Source organism: Vitis vinifera, chromosome 13 (genome assembly GCF_030704535.1).
Source record: "Vitis vinifera cultivar Pinot Noir 40024 chromosome 13, ASM3070453v1".
Classification (NCBI taxonomy): Eukaryota; Viridiplantae; Streptophyta; class Magnoliopsida; order Vitales; family Vitaceae; genus Vitis; species Vitis vinifera.
The window spans coordinates 2,979,454-3,004,873 of record NC_081817.1 but is presented as its reverse complement, the minus strand read 5'-3'; the positions used below and the strand labels follow the sequence as shown (position 1 = coordinate 3,004,873).

Sequence of the window (25,420 nt, the reverse complement as noted above, 5' to 3'; positions counted from 1 at the left end):
GCACATATAACCACCAAGATATAGCTTTGTGAAAATTCTGAACATAATTAATCTATACAATGCTAACAGATCTAATTGACAAGAAAAATCAATAAAAAAAATATTTATGACAAGCCTTTGTAGGTATAAAATTCATTCCAATGCAGAAAAGTGACTCCATAGAAGACTAACTGTTGAGAAATTCAGGACAAACATTCAAGGAAATTTGCAGTGGTTTGTTGTATGACTTTCTTCCTCCATATAACTTTTTCAAATAGAGAACAACTCTTTTATTAAATCTGGGCAATATTTCTGGTTTGTTGGTTTCCCCAAAAAAAAAAGTTAGTTTTAAACTTTGTTCTTCTCTAATGCTTTTTGTTAGTTCTTTTTCCCCTCCAAATTGAGTCTGACTTTTAGAGGTTTCCTTTTATGGTTCGAATTCTCAACAATTTACCAGTTAGGGTCACCAGCCTTAGCTTACTTCTGATCAGAACCATGTTTCCCAGAGCATATATAAACTACATTTCCATAGTTTTCTCCATCCAAAAAGCCATATATTCTGAAACGGGACTAGTGATCTATGCACAATTCAATTAAAATAAAAAAAATGGATTTTTATGTTTGGAATGGAAATATAAAACAGAATGCACGAAGATTAATGTAACAACTCTCACCCAACCGGGTAGATATCATTACCTCTGTCCAAACTCTCACATTAAGGTCAAAGATTGGTTCTGATATTTAATATAGATGTTTGTTTGTTAAAAGAAAAATTACAAAATAATTTAAATAGAACTTATGGAGCTTGATAAATGTTGGAAACCTATCTAAAATATCTGAATTTATCTAGTAATCTTATTGTTGGCAGTGGCACTGAGATATGCAGTGGAAATTTGTAGACCTGCGATTCTTCTTCTAAGTTTCTCTTCCTTTGTTTTTTGTAGCTAGGATCAAGCTTTTACACGGCAACATCAAGGTTCTTAAGGCTACAAACCTTAATTAAAGACTTGATCTGATCAAGTCTATCTTATATATTTATTTGTCCTTTTCACTCTGAAGATCAAATTAGCTGAGGCCCCTTGACAACCGGCTTTTTTGTTTCTTGATTAATGCTAGCTAGTAAAATCCCTCTTTTCTTTCCTGTATGAGAATAAAAAATAATAAAGCTTCTGTAGTCCACCATTCATGACCACCGGCTTTGTTGTTTTTTAGCTATTTATTATTTAGAAAAATGAAAGTGTAAAGTCATTTGACGTACAAGTTGTTATTAAGTAATAGACATATTTTTCATAATCTTAGTTACAGATATTAGAATAAATTTCTATATACGTACTGCTAACTAATCTTCTAATAATTAATTTACTAGAAATATATATGTTTGAAATAAAGGAGTTGACTTTATTAATAAATATTATGTCTTTGGGAGCATCAAGCATGCATGTCTCAACGATAGACTCTACCTTTGAGGTCTTCATGATCTGTTTATGAACGTCTTTTATGCTGGATTACGAAGAGAAACTAATACAGTCTATATTCGATTTCATTATTGCTTATGTTATGCGGAAGCTCCAGACGGGAGGGGTGTATGCCATGTGCCTTACTTGTGAGTTTGGGTAGTTGGTATACTTGATAGTCTCGTGTGGAAGATTTGGTTGGATAGGATTCACAATCATGTTTTATTATAATTTATAAGAAATCAAGCAATGTGTTCCTATTTCCTACTTGGAAAGAAGTTGTCCCACTTTTCATATTTTTCTATTATGACTCGTAATTTTTTATGAGTCAGAAAGAAGTTGTCCCACTTTCCAAGGATAGAAATATTATTTTTGATGGATTAATTGATAACTTGATTTTACGAATATATTGAAATATATAAAAAAAATATCAATAGATATTTTAATTAATACAAAATCTTGATGAATCGAAAATTAATAAAAAAAACTCATAATATTAAAAAAAAAATCTAATAAATGATAAAACATATATACAATAAATGTGTATGAGAAAGTTATGAAAATTTTCTTAAAATCTTGGTACTAGTTGATGCTTGTAAGTGTGTATTAATCTTTGTTCATACATATACTACCTCTTCTTGAAGCACGTACCATCCCATGTTCATGTCTAGGGTTTAGCTTACTTTTATATATTATTAGCTTGTCTACTATCCAAGTAATTAATTTAAGAAGAGTCTCGGATGCGTTTTATCCCCAATGATATGGTTCTCTAAACCTCATTAAGAAAAAAGGAAGTCTCTATGAATTGTAGATTTGGACAGAGGGGCATACCATGAAATATGGTCATGGCCAGTGGTGAAACTAGCTAGCAATGGCCCAGTATATTGAATTTTTCTGAGTTTGATTCTAGCCCTTCTTGAAGGAAGAGAAATAGAGTTACCATTAGGCAAAATGTATCATTTATATGACTTTGCCCGCCTTGAATAAACATCCTATTATTTGTACTCCTACAATAAATTTCTAGCTATCTCTACTATTATTGATGGCAGAATCTGGCTAATTCAAGAAATTAAGTGTCTTTTCTTACCAGAAGAAGGAAATTGAAAGAAAGGAAAGCCAATTTTGTTCATGTTCCAGTCTCGTGCATACAAAAATAATTAGTTCATTCATGATCAAATGAGAGATCACCTCAACTCTCACACATACCCTTACCTTGGATATGATGACACCACACACTTGAAAAGGTAGACATAGTCTATTTATTTATCGTTAAAAAAAGGCAATAATTTAGAGGCACACCAAGAGAAACACACCATTTAAACAGAAGTGACACTAGAATTCAGAATTCAGAGGCACCTGCCCTATTGTCATCATCTTTAGTAGTATTTGCTAATGCAATGGTATGTAAATTTAGCAAGTTTTTTTTAACCATTTCAGGGCTAATCCAATAGGGAGAGGAGGCAGCCAAAGAGAAGAGAAACGATTAAATTGAGAATATTAACAGCCAGCTCCAAGCAGCATTCGGTGACCACCTCTCCAAGGCGCAGTTTTATATCTGGGTTGTGATCTCCCTTGTCAAGGCTCCCCTACTGGCCTCAGTTCCAATACTTTGTTTCTGATCACCACACTCCTCTTCCTTCCCCTCCTCAACTTTGCCCTTCACACAGGACACTTGATAACAGTATTTTCCACAACGGGAATTACTTAGGCCCAGCTCCTGATTTCATTTGAAAAACCCTCATTTCCACATGCTAGGCACACCGATGTAATATTTTCTTTAAGATCAAGTACAATGCTACCATTATCCATTCTCTTAAATGGAAGCTTGGCACAACATGGGTGTAAATGAAGTGGTTCCCCTCGTGATAAGCCATAGTAAAACCAACCTTTCACGTCCTTCCCGCATACATCACAAACCAAACCATATTCTTTCCTCTTGGCTGCTGAAAGGTAAGGTCGCAACTGATTAATCCTAGCCAGAAGGGGAAGGAGGAAGGGACACATTCCTCATGTAGATGGAAGCCGCATTTCTGGAGCTAGCTCATTCTCGTGCTCACACTGGTAACATGGTTTTAAATCAAACTCTAATTCTTTACAGCCCACACAATGATCTGGTTTTTGCGCAGGCTTCAGTTTAAGCGTCTGTGTGGATGGCTGTCTATGGATATCTCTTCTGGATGTAACTCCATTTTTGTGGATGATAGCTCTCCAGCACCTGCACACATATGTGTATCATATATTTGTGTTTGGTAAATACTAAGTAGTTTTGTGTTAAAGATTAACTACAGAACAGAATACATACTAAGTTATGGGTTTTAATGCTATAGGCTAAGATTTATCACAGTTTATCTACAAATAAATGCTAGTGTACATGGTACATGTATTGGAGATTCTATTTTTCATTTTTAGATAAGCAACATTTAAGCAAGCAAGTAGCAATTAGTAGAACATAGAGAAAAAGCACAAGGAATGGGTGCTCATTAGTAATGATATTTATTGAAAACAGAAGGAAAATGATGAATGGATAATACAAAAGCTAAAAGGTGGAAAGTAGTAAACCCTAAGTTGAAGTCTAACACCACTGAGAGGGAGTCCTTACACATCACCTACTGGGTAAAACACGAGATGCAATGAGCCCTAATGTTTGGCACAATTGAAACGAAACGAAAAGAAGAAATCTGATAGAGGGAAAAGAAAAGAAGTGAAAAGCATGTGATACAGCATTGGTGCAATGACTCTGCTCTTTACAGGCAAAGCAAGACAATTTTTTCTTGGGTTTTTATTTAACAGTCCACCTGCTTTTTGTGATGAGCAACTAGGTCAGAGAATCATCCAAACCATGTGTGTCCAGTTCATTTTTAAACGAATGTTATACCTAATGGTTTGAATTAATCAAAAACTTGTTTTTTATAAGGAAGTAGAAGAAAATTTGAAGGAAGAAGAAGAAAGGGAGCAAGGCATGTGACTAAACATCAGTCTACTGAAGGTAATCTTATGTAGGCAAAGTAATACTCTAAAACTTGGTTCTTATTGGAATTTTTTCTCTACAGCAAGTTTTCAAACGTTACTGTTACTATATTGTGATGAAGAACTAGGTCAGAGGATCACCCAAACCATTCATTTTTAAGCACAATGAACAATATACATAATGATTAATTTGCCGATGAAAGACTAGTTTTTGTATAAAAACCGATTTCTTCAACGCAAACTTGACCACAAAGAAAGTGACTGCACATTTTAGGTCATCTGGAGAATCTGAATGGATCAAATCATGAGTATATTGGGAAAAGTGAGCTAAAGGTACCAGCAATAATCATAATATAGGCATGCAGGAAGAAATAAAAGATCATATATATTCAGTGAAATAGTGCCGGAAAATAGATGCATGTCACCTGACTGTTGGAATGTGAGGTACAGTGACAGAAGAAGTTGAGCCAAGAGGTTGCAGGAAGAAGAAGCAGCTACAGTGACAGAAGAAATAAAGAAAGGAAAGGGAAGGCATATGATATTGGCGCAACGGAAGTACTCCTTATACAGGCAATTAATTAAGAAGCCTAAAAATTTAATCTTATGGGACTTTTGCTTCACAGTCAAACATTAGTGCCCATTTCAGTTTAAGCAAAATAAATAATGCGTTATGGTTTGAACTAATCAAAGACTAATTTTAAAAAGGAAAAAATATGCTGTAATATTATTTAAAATAGCTGGCCATCCAAAGTATGCAACCTTTGCCAATGGCTTATATGTATATATTTGAATCAAGATTCTTCGCCTTTGCGGGACTGAAGAAATAAGAAAGAAAGCCGAATGCAACCTAACACTCATACACGCAACTCAAACATAAACCTAAAAAATATTAAATACTACTTGGAGAGAAGCGACTCTGTAACCACACAAGCGAGAGTTATGGTTGGATCCCCAAATAAAACGCACATTACAATCCTCAGTATTGACTTCAACATCTTCCAATACTTGCTTCCTCTCCCCCCATTTCCCTTTGAATTGCGTTGCAGCTGCAGCTTCATTTTACTCACCACCGCTACACTCTTACCATCATCATCATCATCACTGCCACTGCCACCGCCACCCTCATTTTGCCAAGCCTCCAGCATCATCTCCGGCACACAGCCCACATGAAAATAGTAGTCTTCGTTGCTTGATGCGTAAGCCCAGCCTACTCTTGAGCCCTCCTTGCACCAATTGCACCGCCTTGACACCTTATCTTGAAGCCGAAACCCCTCACCGTTGATATCCATTTTAGTCTTAAGGTTTCGGCAACATGGATGCAAATCCAAATCGCGTGCCGCACAGTGGTAAACAAAGCCCTTCACGGCCTTTCCACAGGCGTCACAGTATGTTCTGCCGTGGTTCCTGCAGTGCTTCTCTTTGCACTTTGAATTGGGTGGTCGAAGGAGAAATTTGAAGGCGGCATTTCCGAAGAAGTCGTGGGTAGTGGTTTCAGTAGGGAACATGCAGTCCTCATGGAGATCGAAGTCACAGGCCTCACATCTGTGCCTTGACCCGAATCCTGGCTCTTTGCATCCGTCGCAGGTGTAAGGTTTTTTGTAGTTTTTTAACTCCAATGAGTGCTCCGGATGGCTAACGTGAGTCCTGTCTGTGGCCCCCATACAATCACCTTAATGGAAAAATAAATAAAATAGCAATAATAATAATAATAATAAAGAAGAATATAAGAATGGATCGAATTCCGAAGATATATAAAGAACTGAACAAGCAGCTATTGGTGTTGAAGAATATGGCTGAAAATGGTGAAGGCAATGCCCTATATATAGGATAAAGTCATATACAAATATTAAGGCATACACATATACCCACTTTAATTGGGTCGTTGCTGAAACTTGCCACATAAGTTTTACTGTACTGGACTTTTCCATTTGAAAGACTTCCAGACCACGCGACATCAGGAAATTAATCACCTAAAAGGTCTCTCGATTTTGCAGACTGACTGAAAAATAAAATTAAATCATAAATATATATATATATATATAAGTACTGTTGCATTTAAATGATTCTCAAGGGAGAGGGGCATGGATGGAGGATGGGGTTCAAGGGAAGACACTGGGTCATTTGGTCGTGGCTCGTGGGAAAGGACTCAAGAGTACAGAGCCGCGTTGAGTGGAAGGCAGGGCGGTCGTTAGTCGATAGGAAAGAAAATGAGGGCCCAGCCCGAAACCCCTTGGGCCTTTCGTTTATTAAACCCACAAAAATTCACCACAACACCCTGGGACTCCTGCCACCTGTTGGCAAAGGAAAGCAATACTGCCCGTCCCGAAATTACTAGGCTCTTTCTTTTCCATTCTCAGTCCTCCCGGGTAGAGTGGGAGCATTGAATTCCTTCACCAAAACAAATACTCCAGGGGAAGACAGCCATTGGGTCGTGGCAAGTGGGAAAGGAGTACAGAGAGGCGTTGGACTGGAAGGCAAGTCAGTCGTTAGGAAGCTAGATGAGGGCCCAACCCGAAACTCCTTGGGCTTTTCCTTTGCTAAACCCACAAAAATTCACCACCCTCGCACTCCTCTCACCTCATTGCTAAAAAAACCAATGCCACCCGCCTCGAAATTGCTCGGCTCTTTCTTTCCATCCATAGTCCTCCTAGTCCGGGGTAGACTGGGAGCATTGAACTCCTTTCTGTTGACGTGTCACGGGGGACATGAAGGGGTAGGAAGCCATCTCTTGAGTCTGTTCCATAAACGAGATACGGAGAAGAGTCCGGGTCAACTGCAAAAGTTCAACCAGTCAACTACTTATGAGTCACTTAGGACTGGGCCGAATGGATCTTACCTCCCATCTACCTTCTGATGAGGGGCCCATTAGGAGACTTCTTAGGCCTTTCATTTGGTATTTATGTCCCCAATAAAGTCCACAATATAAATGGGAATGTGAGACTTGCCTTAATCTTCTCCAGCCAACTTCAATTTTCTCCCCTCTTTCCGATGTTCAAATTGGCTTTTGGCGTTCCAAATAGTTAACCATGAGATGCATGAGGCCAATAGATAGACCATTGTGTGGACTCTAATTTTGTTTTGGATTAATATGATGCAGACCCATTTGCTCAGGGTTACACCTAATGTAAGGAACATTAAATTTTGAAATTTTATTAATCAAATGAAATCCTCAAATTGAATTGTTTTGGAGTATCTAATCTTGGAGGGCACATGACTAAAGTGGGCTCCAATTGCAACATGATTCTAACAATCTTGAATGCTCAAGAAGACAAGATAGTTCAGGCCCATTGGGTTACAAATAGGTAGGCCCAACCTAGCCCAAAACTGGTGTGGACAATGGGCCGACTCCCAAGACCCGCATTTCTAAGCTTAAAACTCATAACATTGGGCCTCAATTGCTTATTTTTATTATTTTGATAATAAAAGTGGTACCATGGTTTAAATCATAAGCATATACCCACTCCAATTTTTATTATTTTTATTATTATTGGCTCATAAGTTTCACTGTACTGGACTTTTCCATTTGAAAGACTTCCAGACCACGCAACATCAGGAAATTAATCACCTCAAAGGTCTCTCGATTTTGCTGACTGACTGAAAAATAAAATTAAATCATATATATATATATTGCATTTAAATGATTCTCAAGGGAGAAGGACTTCGAGGGAAGACATTGGGTCATGGCAAGTGGGACAGGAGTACAGAGAGGCGTTGGACTGGAAGGCAAGGCAGTCGTTAGGAAGCTAGACGAGGGCCCAGCCCGAAACTCCTTGGGCATTTCCTCTATTAAACCCACAAAATTCACCACCCTCGCACTCCTGACTCCTCCCACCTCATTGCTAGAGAAAGCAATGCCGCCTGCCTCGAAATTACTCCGCTCTTTCTTTCCATCCACAAGTCCTCCTAGTCCGGGGTAGAGTGGGAGCATTGAACTCCTTTCTATTGACGTGTCACGGGGGACATCAAGGGGTAGGAAGCCATCTCTTGACTCTGTTCCTTAAGCGAGATACGGAGAAGAGTCCGGGTCAAGTGCAAAAGTTAACCACTGAAGGAGACTTATGAGTCGACTGGGCAGCAATGGGTCTTTCATCCCATCTACCTTCTGATGAGTGGCCCATTAGGAAACTTCTTGGGCCTTTCATTTATAAAATCTATATTATAAATGGGAATGTGAGACTTGGCATAATCTTCTCCAGCCAACTTCATTTTTTCCCCCTCTTTCCGATGTTCAAATTAGCTTTTGGTGTTCCAAATAGTTAACCGTAAGATGCACGAGGCCAATAGATAGACCATTCTGTGCACTCCAATTTTGTTTTGGATTGATATGATGAAGGCCCATTTGCTCAGGGTTACGCCTAACGTAAGGGGCATTAAATTTTGAAATTTTATTTATCAAATGAAATCATCAAATTGAATTGTTTTGGAGTATCTAATCTTGGAGGGCACATGAGTAAAGTGGGCTCCAATTGCAACATGATTCTAACGATCTTGAAAAGCTCAAGAAGGCAAGCTAGTTCAGGCCATTGGGTTACACAAAGGTCGGCCCAAGGTAGCCCAAAACTGGTGTGGACAATGGGCCGACTCCCAAAACCAGTATTTCTAAGCCTAAAACCCATAACATTGGGCCTCAATTGGTTATTTTTTGTTATTTTGATAATCAAGGATATATCAATCAAATATCTTTGGGTGTTCGAAAACTATTTTAAAATTTTTTTTTTCTAGTATGAAAAATAGTTTTTTAATTAGAAAGACATGTGGAGAATTCGTTCTAAAAACAAATTATTTTTTGGAACAAATTTAAGGTGTTTTTAATTATTTTTATAAAGTGTTCTAAGCAATAATTGAACATACGGATAATACTTTGAAAACTTTTGCATTATACAAGAACAAATTATATTGATTAGAATAATTTTGTTCATTAAAAAAACAATTGAAAACTATTTTTAAGAATGATTCTCAAAATCTGCTTTTTGATAATTATTTTTTAATGTATTTCCAAACAAATCCTTAGCTTTTAGTAAGGCAAAATTTTCAATTCAATCAATAATAATTGTTTAGTGAATATAGAACTATTAGAGCTATGTTTATCATAAGCTTATTTGAGAAAATTAGTATCTAGTCATCCACCACCAGTAACCCTAACCCTAACCTTAAACCCTTTTTCTTTTTTTTCTTTTTTTTTTTTAACAAATTATGAATTCTTTTTAATGGCTAATGGAAGATGTAAAAAGAAAAAGGTGAGAAGAAGTTATTTAAGAGAATTAGTGAATATAAGATTTGGAAGCCTTTCTTAAAGGGCTTATAAACTCATTTGCATTCTATTAAAGTTCTTTGAAAAGGTAGGTCGACCAAATCTCAACTACGAGTTTTTCATGAGAGTATGAAGTTTCCGCATTCATAACTTGCTACTAAGGGGAATTAATGGAAGTCTTGTGAAAGGATTGAGGCTCATGAAACTCTACAGATAAAATAAAATAAACTTATTTTAAAGATCAAAATACATTAAAAGTACATTTAGGAGTGATTCTACAAAGCATTCTTAGAATTTCTAACACCTGAATGATAAAAAATTTCAAATATTAAAAACACTAAAATCGTTTCTTAAAATCATTACCAAACGGACTTTAAAACAAGTTATAAAATTCAGCAACACGATGATTAATAAGATAGCCAGATACGAGATAAAGAATGACTTTGAGAGCAATTGTTGCCCCCTTCAAAACCTTCATCATCCCCGCCTTTCGACTTCCCTTTCTCATAGTGCTGCTTTGAGCACTAGTCGAGGATTTACAGCTGCAACTCTTCATGACAAACGATGAGTGGATGGACGATCGGATGACAGCTCTCCTGCACCTGCAACTGCACACATGTATAGTGTTGGATTTTTATGTTACAGAATATTGTCTACAAAGTAGGAACGAATGCTTGTAAGATTTTCGAGAACAGAGGGATATTGCAGCAGTTCCCTAACTACAAACCATGATAACGAAAACGAGGACAAGAAAAGAAAGGTTAAAAGAGTATTTAATTGCCTGTTTCGGAGGTTTGTCCAGATATATAAGATTTCTCTCGACAAGGAGTTGATCTAGTTATTCCAAGTTCAGAGGTCCCCGGCGCGTGAAGCCCCCACAAACCATCATCCACGGCAAGAGGACTTAGAAATTTTAATTTTTTCATAATTAAAAAAAAATTATTTATACTTGACTTGAATTTCATTTTATATTATTATATATTCAATTTATAAAATAAAAGTAATACATTGTTTTTAAAAATAATACAAATTCTTTCATCCAAACATGCTTTTTATTTTTTGTTTTAAAAGACTATTTTTTAAAATATTTTGTCACACTCCTGTTTTTAAAATTTGTTTTTTATTCTCTATTTTAAAAAACACCTTCAAATAAATTTTTATCTTTTAATTGTTTTTACTTATTTTTTAAAGGTTATTTTTAAAAAATAAATAAATATGAAAGCATGTAGAATAATTTAAAATAAAGTATTAAAAATTTTTTTGAAATAAATTTAAATATATTTAAAATATTTCAATTTTTTAATTTGTAAATTATTAAAAAACAACTTTCAAAAACCGTTTTTAAGAACAATTTTTGAAAACCGTTTTAAAAAATTGTTACCAAACATGTCCTTAATTATACTCAAAATAAAAACCCTACTCTTTTGCTCTTCCACAAAAATTTGGCTTTCTTCTTTCCTTTTTATTTTTTTATTTTTAATTTTCTCCCAACTTCCTTTTCCTTTCCTACTATCTTCCCCAAAAAACAAAATAATCCCACGACTTGGGGAGTGGGCTGGCTGGCCTTTGGACTTGCTTTTATCTGCACACATCAAGCTTCCATGTCCAATGGACCATAACGTGTGAAGCCTTACAAACCATAATCCACGGTAAGACGACAATAACGCGCCGAATTTTAATTCATGCTCGAGACCTTCATGAAGAAGACTTGTTCTAGGGCGGTCAACATGTCTTTTCCTTTCTTTTTCTTTTTGGTTTTTCTGAGGGCTTCAAAGTAGGCCAACTATCAGTAGGCCCATCGCCACCACTTCAATTATACTTTTTCTAACAACTCCCAGTGACGATTGGATAGTTACCAATTATTTAATTTATTTTCACTTGCTATTTGCTAAAATAAAAAATGACTAACACGAAATCATTACAAATTATTGACAATTTATATAATAAATCGAGGAACAGCCGATCTGGTCGGTGGAAAACGTGCGACCATAAGTCAGGCGGAAGATTAGGACTCAGAGATTAGTCGTGTGGGGTCCACCCTTCAACACCCTAATTAATTCATATGATATATTTAATTTTGTAAATTTCTTGCAAATTAAAGCGGTAGAGATTACGCTGATCATTGAATGTTGCTTCAAAAACTTTTCTTTTGGCATATTACATCTTCTTTTGTTGTAATAAATACAGATGAAGAACACGTGTCAAATTTTAGATAGACAGAATTCGTGTCAAATTTTATGGATCAATCAAATTTGATAAATTTTATAGCAAAAAATTTCTTAGAATGATAAAAGAAAAAATCTAAGTTTATCAAAAAAAAAAAACGAAAAGGAAATAAGAGAAAAATTAAATAATATAAAATTATTTAATATTAATAAATTATAGAAAATTAAAACAATTTTGGTTTGAATTTGAGAATTTATTAAATGGAGTGAAGTTGAAAAAAAAATGATGAAATTAAATGAATTGGGAAATGAAAGAAAAGAAAAACAAAAATGATTAAATTATATATATATATATATATATATATATATATATATATATATATATATATATATATATATATATATATATATATATATATATATTTAGGTTTGACGTGGCAGGCCACTTTTAGTGGAGAAAGGGGGAGTTGCTGGGCCTAGTGTAGTAGGAGACCGTCGTTCACCTTCGGCGCATCATTTCAACCGGCAAACTACTTGGTTTCACATGAATTTTTAGAATAGCGCTCAACACTAGGAACGTTTTTACGGTGTCCTGGTCGAATTTTCCAATCGGATTGTTTAACCTAAATCTTCTATCTAATTTTTTTTTCTTGAAAAAATTTAAAGATTTTGTTATTGGAAGATAAATAGGTAGTATTTTTTAAAAAAAAAAATTTGTGGCTTTGGAATTATTTAATTGTAAAAAAATTGTTATGTTGGATGATCGAAATTATTTAAGATTATTGAGAATAAATAAAATTATGTTATAAATTGTGTTTTGTTAATATTTTTATTATTGAGAATTTTTTTGGATGTTTAATGGTATTAGGTGTTAAAAATTATTGAGATTGTTGGGAATAAATAAAATTAGGGTATAAATTGTGCTTTATTAATATTTGTATTAATGAGAATTTTCTTAGATGTTTTTGGTGATGTAAATGTGGAACAAAAATATTGTATTGGGTGTTAAAAATTATTGAGATTGTTAGGTATAAATAAAATTAGGTTATAAATTGTGTTTTGTTGATATTTATGTTATTGGGATTTTTTTTAGATTTTTTGGTGATTTAAATGTGAAAAAAAAAACTATATTGGGTGTTAAAAATTATTGAGATTGTTAGGAATAAATAAAATTAGGGTATAAATTATGTTTTGTTGATATTTGGATTATTGAGAATTTTCTTTGATATTTGAGGGTGATGTAATAGTGGATAAATTATTATATTGGACTTAATAAAAAGAAAATTGTTTTGGAAAAGTTGTGGATAATGATATGTGAAATCATTGTATTTCATATGTATCATGGTTATATAGAGGAAAAATAAGAATTGTTGAAATGTTGCATGAAATGGAAAAGAAAGAAAATAAAATGATGATAAAAAGTAAAGGCTCGTGAGATGCGAATTAAGAAGATAGTGAAATATATAAAAGTTTACCTGAGGAATACTCTAAATGAAGAGTATATTTAGGTACAAACACATATTCTTCAACAAAAGCCCAAAAACAACAATACATTGTATGTTTGTGTGTCACATCTTTACATCCATTTTATTTAATTATTGGAAATTATTGAAATGATATAATTAGATCAAATAAAATATTTAGATTGTTTATTTAATAGTTGAATGTTTTATTTTGTATATCGTTGAACCTTAGTAGAACCAATTAACTCCCTTCTATGTAAGACACCTTAGTGAGTAATGTGAAAATGTTCATTTCTTATTTCTTGAAACTTTTTAGTGCAAATATTGCTCCTAAGGACCATCGATAGAACAGAGAGGGCATCAAAATACCCTATGAGATTTTGGAGTAACTCAGAGAGTTTTAACATAATTGCTATGTGTGTTTATTTTGAAACTCCTATGAGATTTTGGAGTAGCTAAGAGAGTTTTAACATAATTGCTATGTGTGTTTATACTTTGACTTTATTTTGTTTAAACTTGTTCAAACTGTGAACTTTTATTACATATTTATATTAGAGACTTAGAATGATTTTTACTTTCTCATGTTACTTTTGAATATTGGTTTCTATATCGGTAAATTGAAGTTTTGTTTTGATTTAAATTGTGATTTATTTTTGGAAAAAACAAATTCAAGATGTTTTAATTGATTGCGAATTTAGACAATGAAAACTCTTAGGGAGTGTTTGGTACACTGGAATAGGGAGTGGAAATAGACATCTCATTCATTTTCTCTCTTATTCCTATGTTTGGATAAATGTTAAAAAGACATAAATGAAATAAAAAATTATTTAGACAGAAATCAAATTCAACTTATAAATCGAATTTGAATTCATAAAAAATATGTGGTATTCTAATTCATTAAACTCATTTGATAATATAAAATAACCTAAATTTATTATTTTACCCTCTTATCTCATTCTTTAAGCCCGATACTTATCTTCTTTGCAAAGCTAGAGACCTATTCATCATCCACTTCTATGTAATAAGTGATTCTCCCAAACTGAATCAATCAAACCTTCCACGATATTTGGAAAAAAAAATTCAATTTCTAATTTTTAGGGTTTTGAATGAAATTTGAATTCTTTTATTTCCTTTTTTGGAAATAGGAAAAACATTTGTTAGCTTTGAAAATTTAAATATTATAATATATATATTGTAAAATATAATTTTATAACTGCTTAAGCATGACAAATTATTCAAATTTTTAATAAAATGATAATTGAATATTTGTACATTCTAGTTATATGATTTTTTATGGTTAATTTTTTATTTATTGACTATATATATATATATATATATATATATATATATTTAGTCTTATTATTTAATTAAAAAAACTCTCAAATTTTATTTTTATTTTTTTAAAAAAATTATTTTAAATTATATGGAAGGATATTATTGTAAATTTATTTCTTTTTAATTTCTATTTCTATTATTATCAAACATTGAAATAAAAACAAATAATCATTCCAATCATCTTGTATTCCTAAGTTCATCCATAGAAATGGAATCATAAAATTCATTTATATCCACTAAAAAATAAAAAATAGGAATGAAAACAAAATATTCTTTCAAAAGTACCCAATACCCCCCTTAGGTCAAACCTTTTACTTGGTTCATGCTTCTAAGTTACACGAAATTTGGGTCGTGACATCAAGAGATATAAGCTAAATAAAATCATCAAAGCTGAATGCAAACTAACACTCATCCATACAAATGAAACATAAACCTAAAAAATATAAAATATTACTTGGAGAGAAGCGACTCTGCAACCACACAAGCGAGAGTTATGGTTGGATCCCCTAATAAAACAGACACTATAATCTTCAAGATTGACTTCAACATCTTCCAATACTTGTTTCCTCTCCCCCTATTTCCCTTTGAATTGCGTTGCAGCTGCATCTTCATTTTACTCACCGTTGCTACACTCCTATCATCATCATCATCATTGCCACTACCACCGTCATTTTGCCAAGCATCCAGCGTCATCTCCGGCACACAGCCCACATGAAAATAGTAGTCTTCGTTTCTTGATGCGTAAGCCCAGCCTTGGACGCCTGAGCCTCTGCCATGAAGCTTCTTCTTCCTGCACCAATTGCACCGCCTTGACACCTTATCTTGGAGCCAAAACTCCTCGCCGTGGATATCCATTTTAGTCTCGAGGTTGCGGCAGCATGGATGCAAATCCAAGTTGTGTGCCGCACAGTGGTAAACAAAGCCCTTCACGACCTTTCCACAGGCATCACAGTAGCTTTTGCACTTGTTCCTGCAGTGCTTCTCTTGGCACTTTAGATTGGGTGGTCGAGGGAGAAATTTGAAGGTGGCGTTTCCGAAGAAGTCATGGGTAGTGGTTTCAGCAGGGAACATGCAGTCCTTGTGGAGATCGAAGTCGCAGGCCTCACATCTGTATCTTGATCCGAATCCTGGCTCCTTGCATCCGTCGCAAGTGTAAGGCTTTTTGTAGTTTTTTAGCTCCAGTGAGTGCTCCGGATGGCTAAAGTGATTGCTGCCCGCGGCCTCCATTCAATCAATACCTCAATTGAAAATGCTAATAAAAGAAGAAATATAAGAATGGAATCAATCCACAGATATAAAGTTGAAGAAAAACTGAAGAAGCAGTAGCTGTTGAAGGGTATGGCTGAAAGAGGTGGGGGAAGACCCTATTTATAGAGATACCACATGCCCATATTCACTTCATTTTGATTAAACTTGGCCCTTAAGTACTTTATAGGGAGGACCCTACTACCCCACGAGCCAATCTGGTTGAACTTGGCCCTGAAGTTCTATATATAAAAATATCGAGTCATGCATACACATATTCACTGGGCCATAGCCACACTCTAATTTGCTTAAACTTGGCCCATAAGTAGTGTGTATTAAGATGTTGAGTCACACATATTCACTTCAATTTGAATATTTTAAAAGACTTAAACTTGGTCCATAAGTACTGTATATTAAGATGTTGAGTCAAACACATATTCACTTCAAGTTGAATATTTTAAAAGACTAGACCACGTCGCATCAGAAACATATATGTAGAAGTTCTGTGGCCGGTGGGAAGGGAGTACAGGCTGGCGTTGGACTGGAAGGCAATGTCAGTCGTTAGGAAACTAGATGAGGGCCTTCCTTGGGCCATTCATTTATTAAACCCACAAAATTCACCACCCCACTTTTGAAATCCTGCCACCTCATTGCTAAAGAAACCAATGCCGCCCGCGTCGGAATTACGTGCCTCTTTCGTGTGACGTGGAACATCAAGAGGTAGGAAGCCATCTGTTGATTCTGTTCCATAAATGAGTTAAGGAGAAGGGTCTGGGTCAAGTGGAAAAGTTAAAACCACTCAACGACTTATGAGTTGTGTAGGACTGGGCAGCAATGGGTCTTTCATCCCTTCTGCCTTCTGATGGGCCCATCGGAGACTTCTTAGGCCTTTCATTTGGTATTTATGTTGAACATTTGGGCCCAATAAAGTCGATAATATAAATGGGAATGCGAGACTTGCCTTAATCTTCTTCAGCCAACTTCATTTTTTTTCCCTCTCTTTCCGATGTTCACATTAGCTTTTGGCGTTCCAAATAGTTAACCAGATGCACGAGGCCAATAGATTGACCATTGTGTGGACTCTAGTTTTGTTTTGGATTAATATGATGCATTAAATTTTGAAAATTTATTAATCAAATTGAATTGTTTTGGAGTATCTAAGCTTGGAGGGCACATGAGTAAAGTGGGTTCCGATTGCAACATGGTTCTAACGATCTTTGAGGCCCATTGGGTTGCAAATAGGTAGACCCAAGTTATCTCAAAACTGGCGTGGATTAAGGGCCGACTTCCAAGACCCACATTTCTAAGCCTAAAAAGCGGTACCAATCAAATTTCTTTGGTGTGTTTGAGAACGGTTTTTAAAGAGAACTATTTTTATTATTAGTACGAAAAATGGTTTTTTAAATTAGAAACACATTAAGAGAATTAGTTCTAAAAACAAATTGTTTTTTGAAGCGAGTGTTTTAAGCAATAATGGAAGATACAACAATATTTTAAACTTCTGAAATATTACATGAAAATAATTTAAAATTATTTTTAAGAATGATTCTTAAAAATTGGTTTTTGATAATTATTTTTTAAAATATTATCAAATAGATCCTTAACTTTTAGTAATACATATCCTTGTAATTTTCGATCAATAACAATTCTTTAGTAAATATAGTACGACTCAACTATTAATATCATAAGCTTATTTCCCCCCTATTTCTTTTCTCTTCAACTTTCTTCCCTTCCCTCCTTAAGTCTATATGTAAAATTTCAACTAAAAGTAAAAAATATGGCTTCTTAAATACTCTCTAATTTCTCCCAAGTGTAAAATGACACAAAAAAAAACCCCTCTCTAAATATGACTTTCACTTTCTAAAAGAGAAAATTGGTATCTAGTCATCCACTAACCCTATCTTTAAACCCTTTTTCATTTTTATTTTATTTTTGTATAAATTATAAATTCTTCTTAATGGAAGATGTAAAAAAAAAAAAATTGAGAAGAAAGAAGGTATTTGAGAGGATTAGTGAATATAAGATTTGGAAGCCAATAAAGTTTTTTAAAGGGCTTGTAAAAAGAATATATATATATATAACTAAATTGTGATTTTAGGGTTTTTAATAGTTCACGGATGATATCCTTGGTATAATATGTTATTGTCATGCATTTTTTCTTGTGTGATATTTTACTAAGCAAAATTTTAAAATTATTATTTAAAAAAAAAAAGACTATTAAAGTAATTTTTAACCGCTAGTCTCTTCATAAAATAAAATGTCCTTTAATTTTTTGATTAAAAAGTTTATGTCAACAAAAAAAATAGAAGGAAGAAAATAAATGAAATATATATATATACATGCACACACTCGAGGGTGAAGATGATAAGTAATACAAAATTAATAGTCACCTTATTCTTGTAGAGTAATACAAGACAAAACCTAGTTGATTGTTGCTTTAAGTTTGCAAAGGATATAGATGGACAAGAAGATGAATCTTTATACATTGGTGGAGTACTAGTGGTAGTTGTTGTAATCTTTTTGTTGATGAGTTTGTGGTAATCCTCAATAATATGCATTGGCTTATGACAATATCAATGATAGCATTACACATGTAGTCCTTTGAAATAGGTTGAGTTTGGAAATGATTATGTGGATGGTTATTTTGTTGGTGGAAAGACTTGAAAGCAAGATGTCTAGGAGCTTTTGTGCGTATTTACGAAGTAGCCATGATTGTTTTCTTAAGAGTTGATAGTCCTTCAATTGGTTGGCTATGCATGGTATTCTTTTGAGTCTCTTCAAACAAAATCTCCATCAATGCACCATCAAGGGGAGAATGGGTTTGCGATGAAGCAATGAGTCACAAACTTGCTCAAAATAATCATTTAGTGCTGTGAGAAATTGATTTAATTATAACTTATCTCAATGCTTTTCAAATAATTTTGCATGTTTCCAATTGAGATTGAGATAAGGCAAGTTAATCCTAAAAAAACAACCTATAAATAAAAGTCATTGTCATATTAACTTAATGCAAGTTTCATGTGATACAAAGTGACAAGAATATAATACTGTTGAACCAAATCTCCCGGACATAATGAGTAGATAAGAAGTTTTAAACTTTTTTTGTTATCTCAAAGTAACTAAATGGCATATCAATGGAAGTAACGGATGTATAGGTGATTCATGTAATAATTTTATTGCTATTGTTATCTCAATCCTTAAGGTGAAATTCAAGCTCTCGAAGGATTTAGAGACACCTTGAAAAGTATTTTGCAATTATTATCATAGTTTTTGTCATTTTAAAAAGTTATGTATAACTTAGACCCATAATCGGTAATTAGAAATATTGAGAATAATAAAAATGGGATACAAAACATTGATTGTGTTTAGAATATTTTCTTAACTATGAATTTAACTTATTTTTTATTTTTTTTTATTTTTTTTCTATATTTTATATTAGTTGCAGCAATTTCTTGTTGCAAATCGAGGTATGTGCACAAGAGTTCGATTACATAAAGCGTGGGAATGAGGAATTAAAAACTCTACTATCCAATATAGGGCCGTACATGTGATCCACTTTTAGCTAAAAGACGGGGATGGGTCGTAGTCATGGACTACCTTTCATCAAACCACCATGGGCCCAGATATTTAATCCTAACGGCCCAATCAACAACTTGATTTAGTAATCTACTTATTGAATCCTATGGCTGCCAACCAACTCATTTAGGTTTCATTTAAATTTGTTGGGTTGTTTGAAAAGATGGGTTGGATGATGTCCTATTTAAACCGGCCCATTTCTTGGTCATGACCAATATGGCCCATAAATTTATAAGAGGTGTAGCCGTGTAGGGTTACAATGGTAAAATAATTGAAGATTGGTTCCTAAATTTAGCCCATTCTGCACTACTATAAAATGAGGACTTTTTATGGGTCCTACTACTATAAAAGACATCGCCAATCTCATCGTGCCACGTGTACAACTTTCGATCTTTTAATTTTATACTTCACTATCATTTATTAGATATTTCAAAATTTAATCCACCAAGGATTGATTGATTTTTTTTTTATTTTTTTTTTATCTTTTTATTTTTTAGCAGAGTGTGGAACCTTAACCCAATGCAATTGTGGGTGTGGGAGGAATTGGAAGACCTCCAGTAGGGCATGAACAAAGTGTTGAATGAAAGAGTTGGGTGATCAGCTCACATAGTTAGCTGTCCTACCCCAACCATACACAATTAATTACCTTTGTATGGACATTGGACACCACCTCACAATAATATCCACGATCAACAATAAAGGCCTCCTCCGAGCCTCCAACTACTCAACCCATCATCTTTCAAGTCTCGTATTTAACGACCTTGGGTTGGGCTCTCCTCACATCAGAGAGGTGGGTTTTGCGCCTGATTTCTCCTCCTCTGCTTCTTGTTTTGATCTTCTAGGAGATATTGTTTTGCAGATCCAGAGTCCATTTCTTTCTCTTTCTATTCTCTCTCATTTGAACCTTTTATCACATCTTGGAGATGAAGGTCACGGTGGTTACGCGGAGTGGTAGAGAGCTCATCAAGGGTGGGCTTGAGCTCGATGAGTCGGTATGCTCTCTCTCTCAGGCTCTGTCTTTGTTTCGCCATCTGTGTTTGTTTTTGTTTATTCTGTTTGGTTACTAAGAAAGTGGAGGAGAATGGAAGAAAAATGAGTCCTGAACACTTGTAATTTGTTAGAACCCGATCAAGTTATTTGAGGTTTTTTGTTGAGTAAATAGTAGAAGTAGAAATTTGAATTTATTTTCCTTAGTTTTCTGGGAAGGCAAACAGGGGGTAGATTTCGTTTTGATTTGGAGATGGGTGTGGAAGATTTGGTGAAATTGAGATGGTTATGTGGATCTTCTGATAGAATAGGTAGTGCTTGCTCTTGCTTTGCTTGGTGTGGAAGAAGAGATCAATTTCGCTAACTTTTGAGTTTGATAGTTCATTTGAGATTAGGTATTAGGGTTGCTGATCTTGGCATTGGGCTTCAAAATTTCTCATGTTTTAGTTTCTCTATACCCTCCGTTTGGCTGCCGAGGAAACCAGGAGGGAAACGGAAAGAAAATGAAGATTTAAAATTTCTGCGCTTCGGTGTTTTGATTTCTAGTAAAAGCTGAAAATTTTGGTAGGCCAAATGGTTGTATTAGGTTCAGTTAGGGATGGGTTTTCTGGGATTCCAATGGATAATAGATCTAATACTCAAAATTTAAATTTTGTCATCTTTTCCTACAATTTCTCAGAATGCAAATGAAGCCTGTGCTATGCAATTTTGATTGTATTTGTCTTTGGATTTTGCAGGCTACTGTGGTTGACCTGCAGGAGGCAATTCATCGGCGAAGTAAGTGTCAGATATATGCTTCTGTTATTGCTACACTGTTGTCTATGATTAGTATTTGATGTTAGAACCGAAGACCGACATTTGATCTTGCACTTAGTTCCCTTGCCCAATCCCTTCATGTGTAAAATTGATGTAACTCGAGTGCTCATTTTAAATTGAAGTGAACTTTGTTAATTGATTTGAGATGAAATTTACTCTTTTGTTTGATGTATTTAGCTTAGAAAAGAATATGATATTTCATATAAATGGAGCCTTTAATATAAATTCTTAAGGAAGTGCTACAAGTAAATGTGATACTTTATTATATAATGGGAATATTGGCTTGATTCAAGTAGCTTATTATATACATGCCTCAGTCACCAGCAGTGCATGCTTAGAGAAAAGATGGGTTATATGCATTTTCATCCCTTTGTCCTTCTCCCATATTTTTGTTCATGTAAGGAAGGTGGTAAAGTTTCCTTAGTAACAACCCCCTCCCCGCAATGCCTGAATTATAACTCAACTCAACTCAACAAAACCTTTTTCCGATTGTCTTGATGTTGGTTGTACGAATCTTATTTTGTCATCTCTACTTAGAGCCATTTCTTCAATTAAATTCTTGCAATGATGTCCTTTTTAACTAGCTTGTCCCATGTTTTTTTTGCCATGCTCTTGTTATTTACTGAATTGGCCACTTTAATTATGTTTCATAATTCCTTTATTCCTCTTTTCTTCTTCTTTGTGTGGGGTTGAGGTAATGCTCTATGATTTCAGTTAACTGATGTACATTTCTTTCTTTTACAGCCAAAAAATACTATCCCTCCAGACAGCGGCTAACCCTACCCCTCCAACCGGGCTCAAAGGAGAGGCCTGTTGCACTTAACTACAAAAAGAGTGTCAAAGATTATTGTGATGGAAACTCAAGCAACTTAACTGTAGTGTTCAAGGATCTGGGTCCACAAATCTCCTATAGGACACTTTTCTTCTGGGAGTACTTGGGTCCTCTTCTCATATATCCCATCTTCTACTTCTTCCCTGTTTACCAGTACTTCGGTTATAAAGGGGAGCGTCTCATCCACCCAGTTCAGACGTATGCCTTGTACTACTGGTGCTTCCACTACTTCAAACGTATCATGGAAACCTTTTTTGTGCATCGGTTCAGTCATGCAACTTCACCGCTCTCTAATGTTTTCAGGAATTGTGCTTATTATTGGACCTTTGGCTCTTATATTGCTTACTATGTGAACCACCCACTTTACACCCCTGTTAGTGACCTCCAAATGAAAATTGGGTTTGGGTTTGGGTTGGTTTGTCAGGTTACAAACTTCTATTGCCATATCTTGTTGAGGAATCTTCGAAGCCCTGATGGAAATGGAGGGTACCAAATTCCTCATGGGTTTCTATTCAATATTGTGACATGTGCAAATTACACAACAGAGATCTATCAGTGGGTGGGCTTCAATATTGCAACACAGACTGTTGCGGGCTATGTCTTTCTTGTTGTTGCTGCTGCTATCATGACCAACTGGGCCCTTGCAAAGCACCGTCGTTTGAGGAAGGTAACTTGCTTTTCTCTTTTCCTGAACAAGTTATTTCCAATTCTTTTGCATACTCTTAAAGAGGCATGTGCTTCTTACACAATAAATAGGGGCTCTAATTCAGGATTTCTATCTGATTCAAGTTTGTATCAGATCCATTTCCTTGGGTGCTTTTCCTTTTATGTTTCCTCCTAAGAATTTCTTATGCTTGTCTGTTATTAAGGATGTTGCATGACTCTGCATGATTATGTGTCTGCATCTCTACGTGCGAGCACACACATACATTCACATGTCCGAGTTTGCCCACCTGAGAACCTGGAATCTTATAGGAAAGATTTACTGTTAATCATAAACAAATTTGTTAATGGATTTGTCCTACATTTTGCTGCAATTTTGGTCATGGTACCTTAAAAAAGGTGTATCATAACCAAAACCAACATAGCACAGATTCGAGGGAGAGTCCTTTCTTTGGCATGCCTAGATTTATAATAAGCATTAAACTGATTATCATCCATTCCAAAGGACACCATGGACCCAGATTTTAAAGACATGTTCTTAATGTACAAGGATCCTTAATTGTCAGTTTGAGTGTTGTCTTCTGGATCCATGTCCTTCATTGATGCATGATTGTGAGTGAATAAAATAAGAAACTATGGTTTCATTTGCCGTCTTGTCTCTCTCTCCTGTCTGCTAGACTGTTTTTGTTTCTTTAACTTGGGCTCATTGTCATGTGCAGCTATTTGATGGAAAGGAGGGAAGACCCAAGTACCCACGCCGATGGGTGATACTACCCCCATTCCTGTAGAAGTGGGAAGCAGGCCTGCCATTCGGTTAGTCTCTTTTCATTCAAGGGTCTGGATTCACAGCATGATTGGGATCCTTGAAGGTCAATTCTTGTGGGAAATGAACTAAAAAGAGATGACATTCAATGCCTGTTTTCTCTTGGTGAGCTTAGTTTTCTATTTAGACAGTGTAATCCATTTGAATTTGTTCCCATCCTTGGGATCCTACTTGGGGATATTCTCTTATTTCTTCTTATCAAATTATCGTTTGGAGAGTTCTACATCTACTTATTTTGGTACCCTTCTGGTTTGCATGTTGAAATACTCGGATAGCTCTTCAGAGAGGAAAAAAAAATGTGAGCAAGTTCATAAAGATGATGCATTGAAATTGTATCAATTTCCTTGCCCTGATTGTTTTTCCAAGTCTTTTCTAGTCTCATTTGTTTTTCAAGTTACATTTTGTTTTCAAATAAATTTTAACTGAAATTTGTTTGTTACATTTTTTTAGCATTATTTAGAATTCTGACATGTTCAGATTTCGTCATGATCTAAATTCTTAATTTTTAGAACTCTTCACACTTTAGATAAAAAGACAAAACTCTTTATCTTAGTTTAGGGGTGAGTAGGCTAAAAATTCAAGTTCAGATTTCTTCATGATCTAAATTCTTCATTTCACACTTCGGATAAAAGACAAACTCTTATCTTAGGAGTGACTGGGCTAAAAATTCAAGTTAAAATTTCTTCGTAATCTAAATTTTTAGGTTTGCTGTCATAATTGCTTTTGAGAATAATTTTTTATTCTCTAAAAAAAAATAAACACAGAAAAGAAAACAAACAAACAAACAAACAAACGCATGTAAATCAAAAAATTGTTTTTTATTTTTTAAAAATAAAAATTATGGACCATATTTGATAACAATTTTTTAAAATAGTACAATTTTTAAAAATTATTTTTCAATATTTTGTAAAAGAAATGTCAATATGGGAATTTAAAATATTTTAATTTGATTTTTTATGTTTTTAAAATAATTTTTATATGTAATGTTTTATTTTTAATCGTTTTATTTTTTAAAAACAAACCTTAAAAAATAAATTAAAACAATTCAAAAAACAAGTGAAAACAACTTATGAAATAAGTAAAAACAATAAAAGAAAAATGTTATACAATTAAAAATGTTATTTAAAAATACTCTATTTTTTATTTTTAAAAATAGAAAACAACTTTTTATTATGTAGTTGTCAAACTTGTTTTTCTATTTTTATGCTTTAGATAATAGAAAATTATTTTCAAAAAATATTTTAAAATTATTTTCATTTTATTCACTTTCTTTTCAAGGATTGTTTAAAAAATAATTATATAAATATGAAGAAGAATTATGTTGGGTTCTCAGAAAGTACAAAAGAAAGAAAAATAATGGTAAGAAAAATTATTTTCTCATATTTGATTGTCCAATAAAATATTTCAAAGAAAATTAAATATAATTAAAATTAGTTAGAAACTTATGCATTTTAAAATTATTTAATCTTTTTTATCGATGAATTAAAATAAATAAAATGAGTTTGAAATAGTAAATAAAAATAATTTATTATCTTTAACTCTATTTTTTATTTTCCTTCATTTTTTATTTTCTTTGTATTTTCCCTCGAAATTTTCCAAGAACCAAACATAGAGTAAAAATGAAACATTAGATATAAAAATGATTATTAAAATATATTTTTAAAAACAGAATAAAAATATTTTAAATTAAATTTTTAAATAGACTTTTATTCTACAAAATATTAAATAATATTTTTAAAAAATCAACTATGAGACGGGATCTTAATTTTTAAGAGGTTTCTGAGTGTAGATAAATAGACAATTTTTAAGAGGTTGCTCGGCTTCATTTGATAAAAATGGCGGAAAAAAAAAAAAGAATTAAGTC

General features: G+C 33.9%; 2 protein-coding genes across 3 annotated transcripts; one reads left to right on the top strand and one right to left on the bottom strand.

The window, feature by feature from the left end:
• Positions 1-14,995: 14,995 nt before the first annotated feature.
• Positions 14,996-15,987, bottom strand: LOC104881139 (protein VACUOLELESS GAMETOPHYTES). The gene has a single exon (XM_010660274.3). It carries the CDS (start codon positions 15,839-15,841, stop codon positions 15,065-15,067), a length of 777 nt encoding a protein of 258 aa, XP_010658576.1. The 5' UTR covers positions 15,842-15,987; the 3' UTR covers positions 14,996-15,064.
• Positions 15,988-19,862: 3,875 nt separating this feature from the next.
• Positions 19,863-23,779, top strand: LOC100266766 (trans-2,3-enoyl-CoA reductase-like). Of its 2 annotated transcripts, XM_010660275.3 has the most exons (4): positions 19,863-20,427; positions 21,160-21,199; positions 21,983-22,737; positions 23,453-23,779. In XM_010660275.3, the coding sequence occupies exons 1-4, from the start codon at positions 20,359-20,361 to the stop codon at positions 23,519-23,521; spliced, it is 933 nt and encodes a 310-aa protein (XP_010658577.1). In that variant the 5' UTR covers positions 19,863-20,358; the 3' UTR covers positions 23,522-23,779. The 2 variants fall into 2 exon arrangements, with proteins under 2 accessions (XP_010658577.1, XP_059597639.1); XM_059741656.1 differs by having other exon boundaries at positions 19,888-20,427; positions 21,983-23,779.
• Positions 23,780-25,420: the final 1,641 nt, after the last annotated feature.

Excerpts from the sequence above, each read along its gene's own strand:
- LOC104881139 (XM_010660274.3), bottom strand. The coding sequence starts at position 15,841 with ATGGAGGCCGCGGGCAGCAATCACTTTAGCCATCCGGAGCACTCACTG.
- LOC100266766 (XM_059741656.1), top strand. The coding sequence starts at position 20,359 with ATGAAGGTCACGGTGGTTACGCGGAGTGGTAGAGAGCTCATCAAGGGT. Across the intron at positions 20,428-21,159 it reads GGCTTGAGCTCGATGAGTCG|GCTACTGTGGTTGACCTGCA; the intron begins GTATGCTCTCTC and ends TGGATTTTGCAG. Across the intron at positions 21,200-21,982 it reads GGAGGCAATTCATCGGCGAA|CCAAAAAATACTATCCCTCC; the intron begins GTAAGTGTCAGA and ends TTTCTTTTACAG.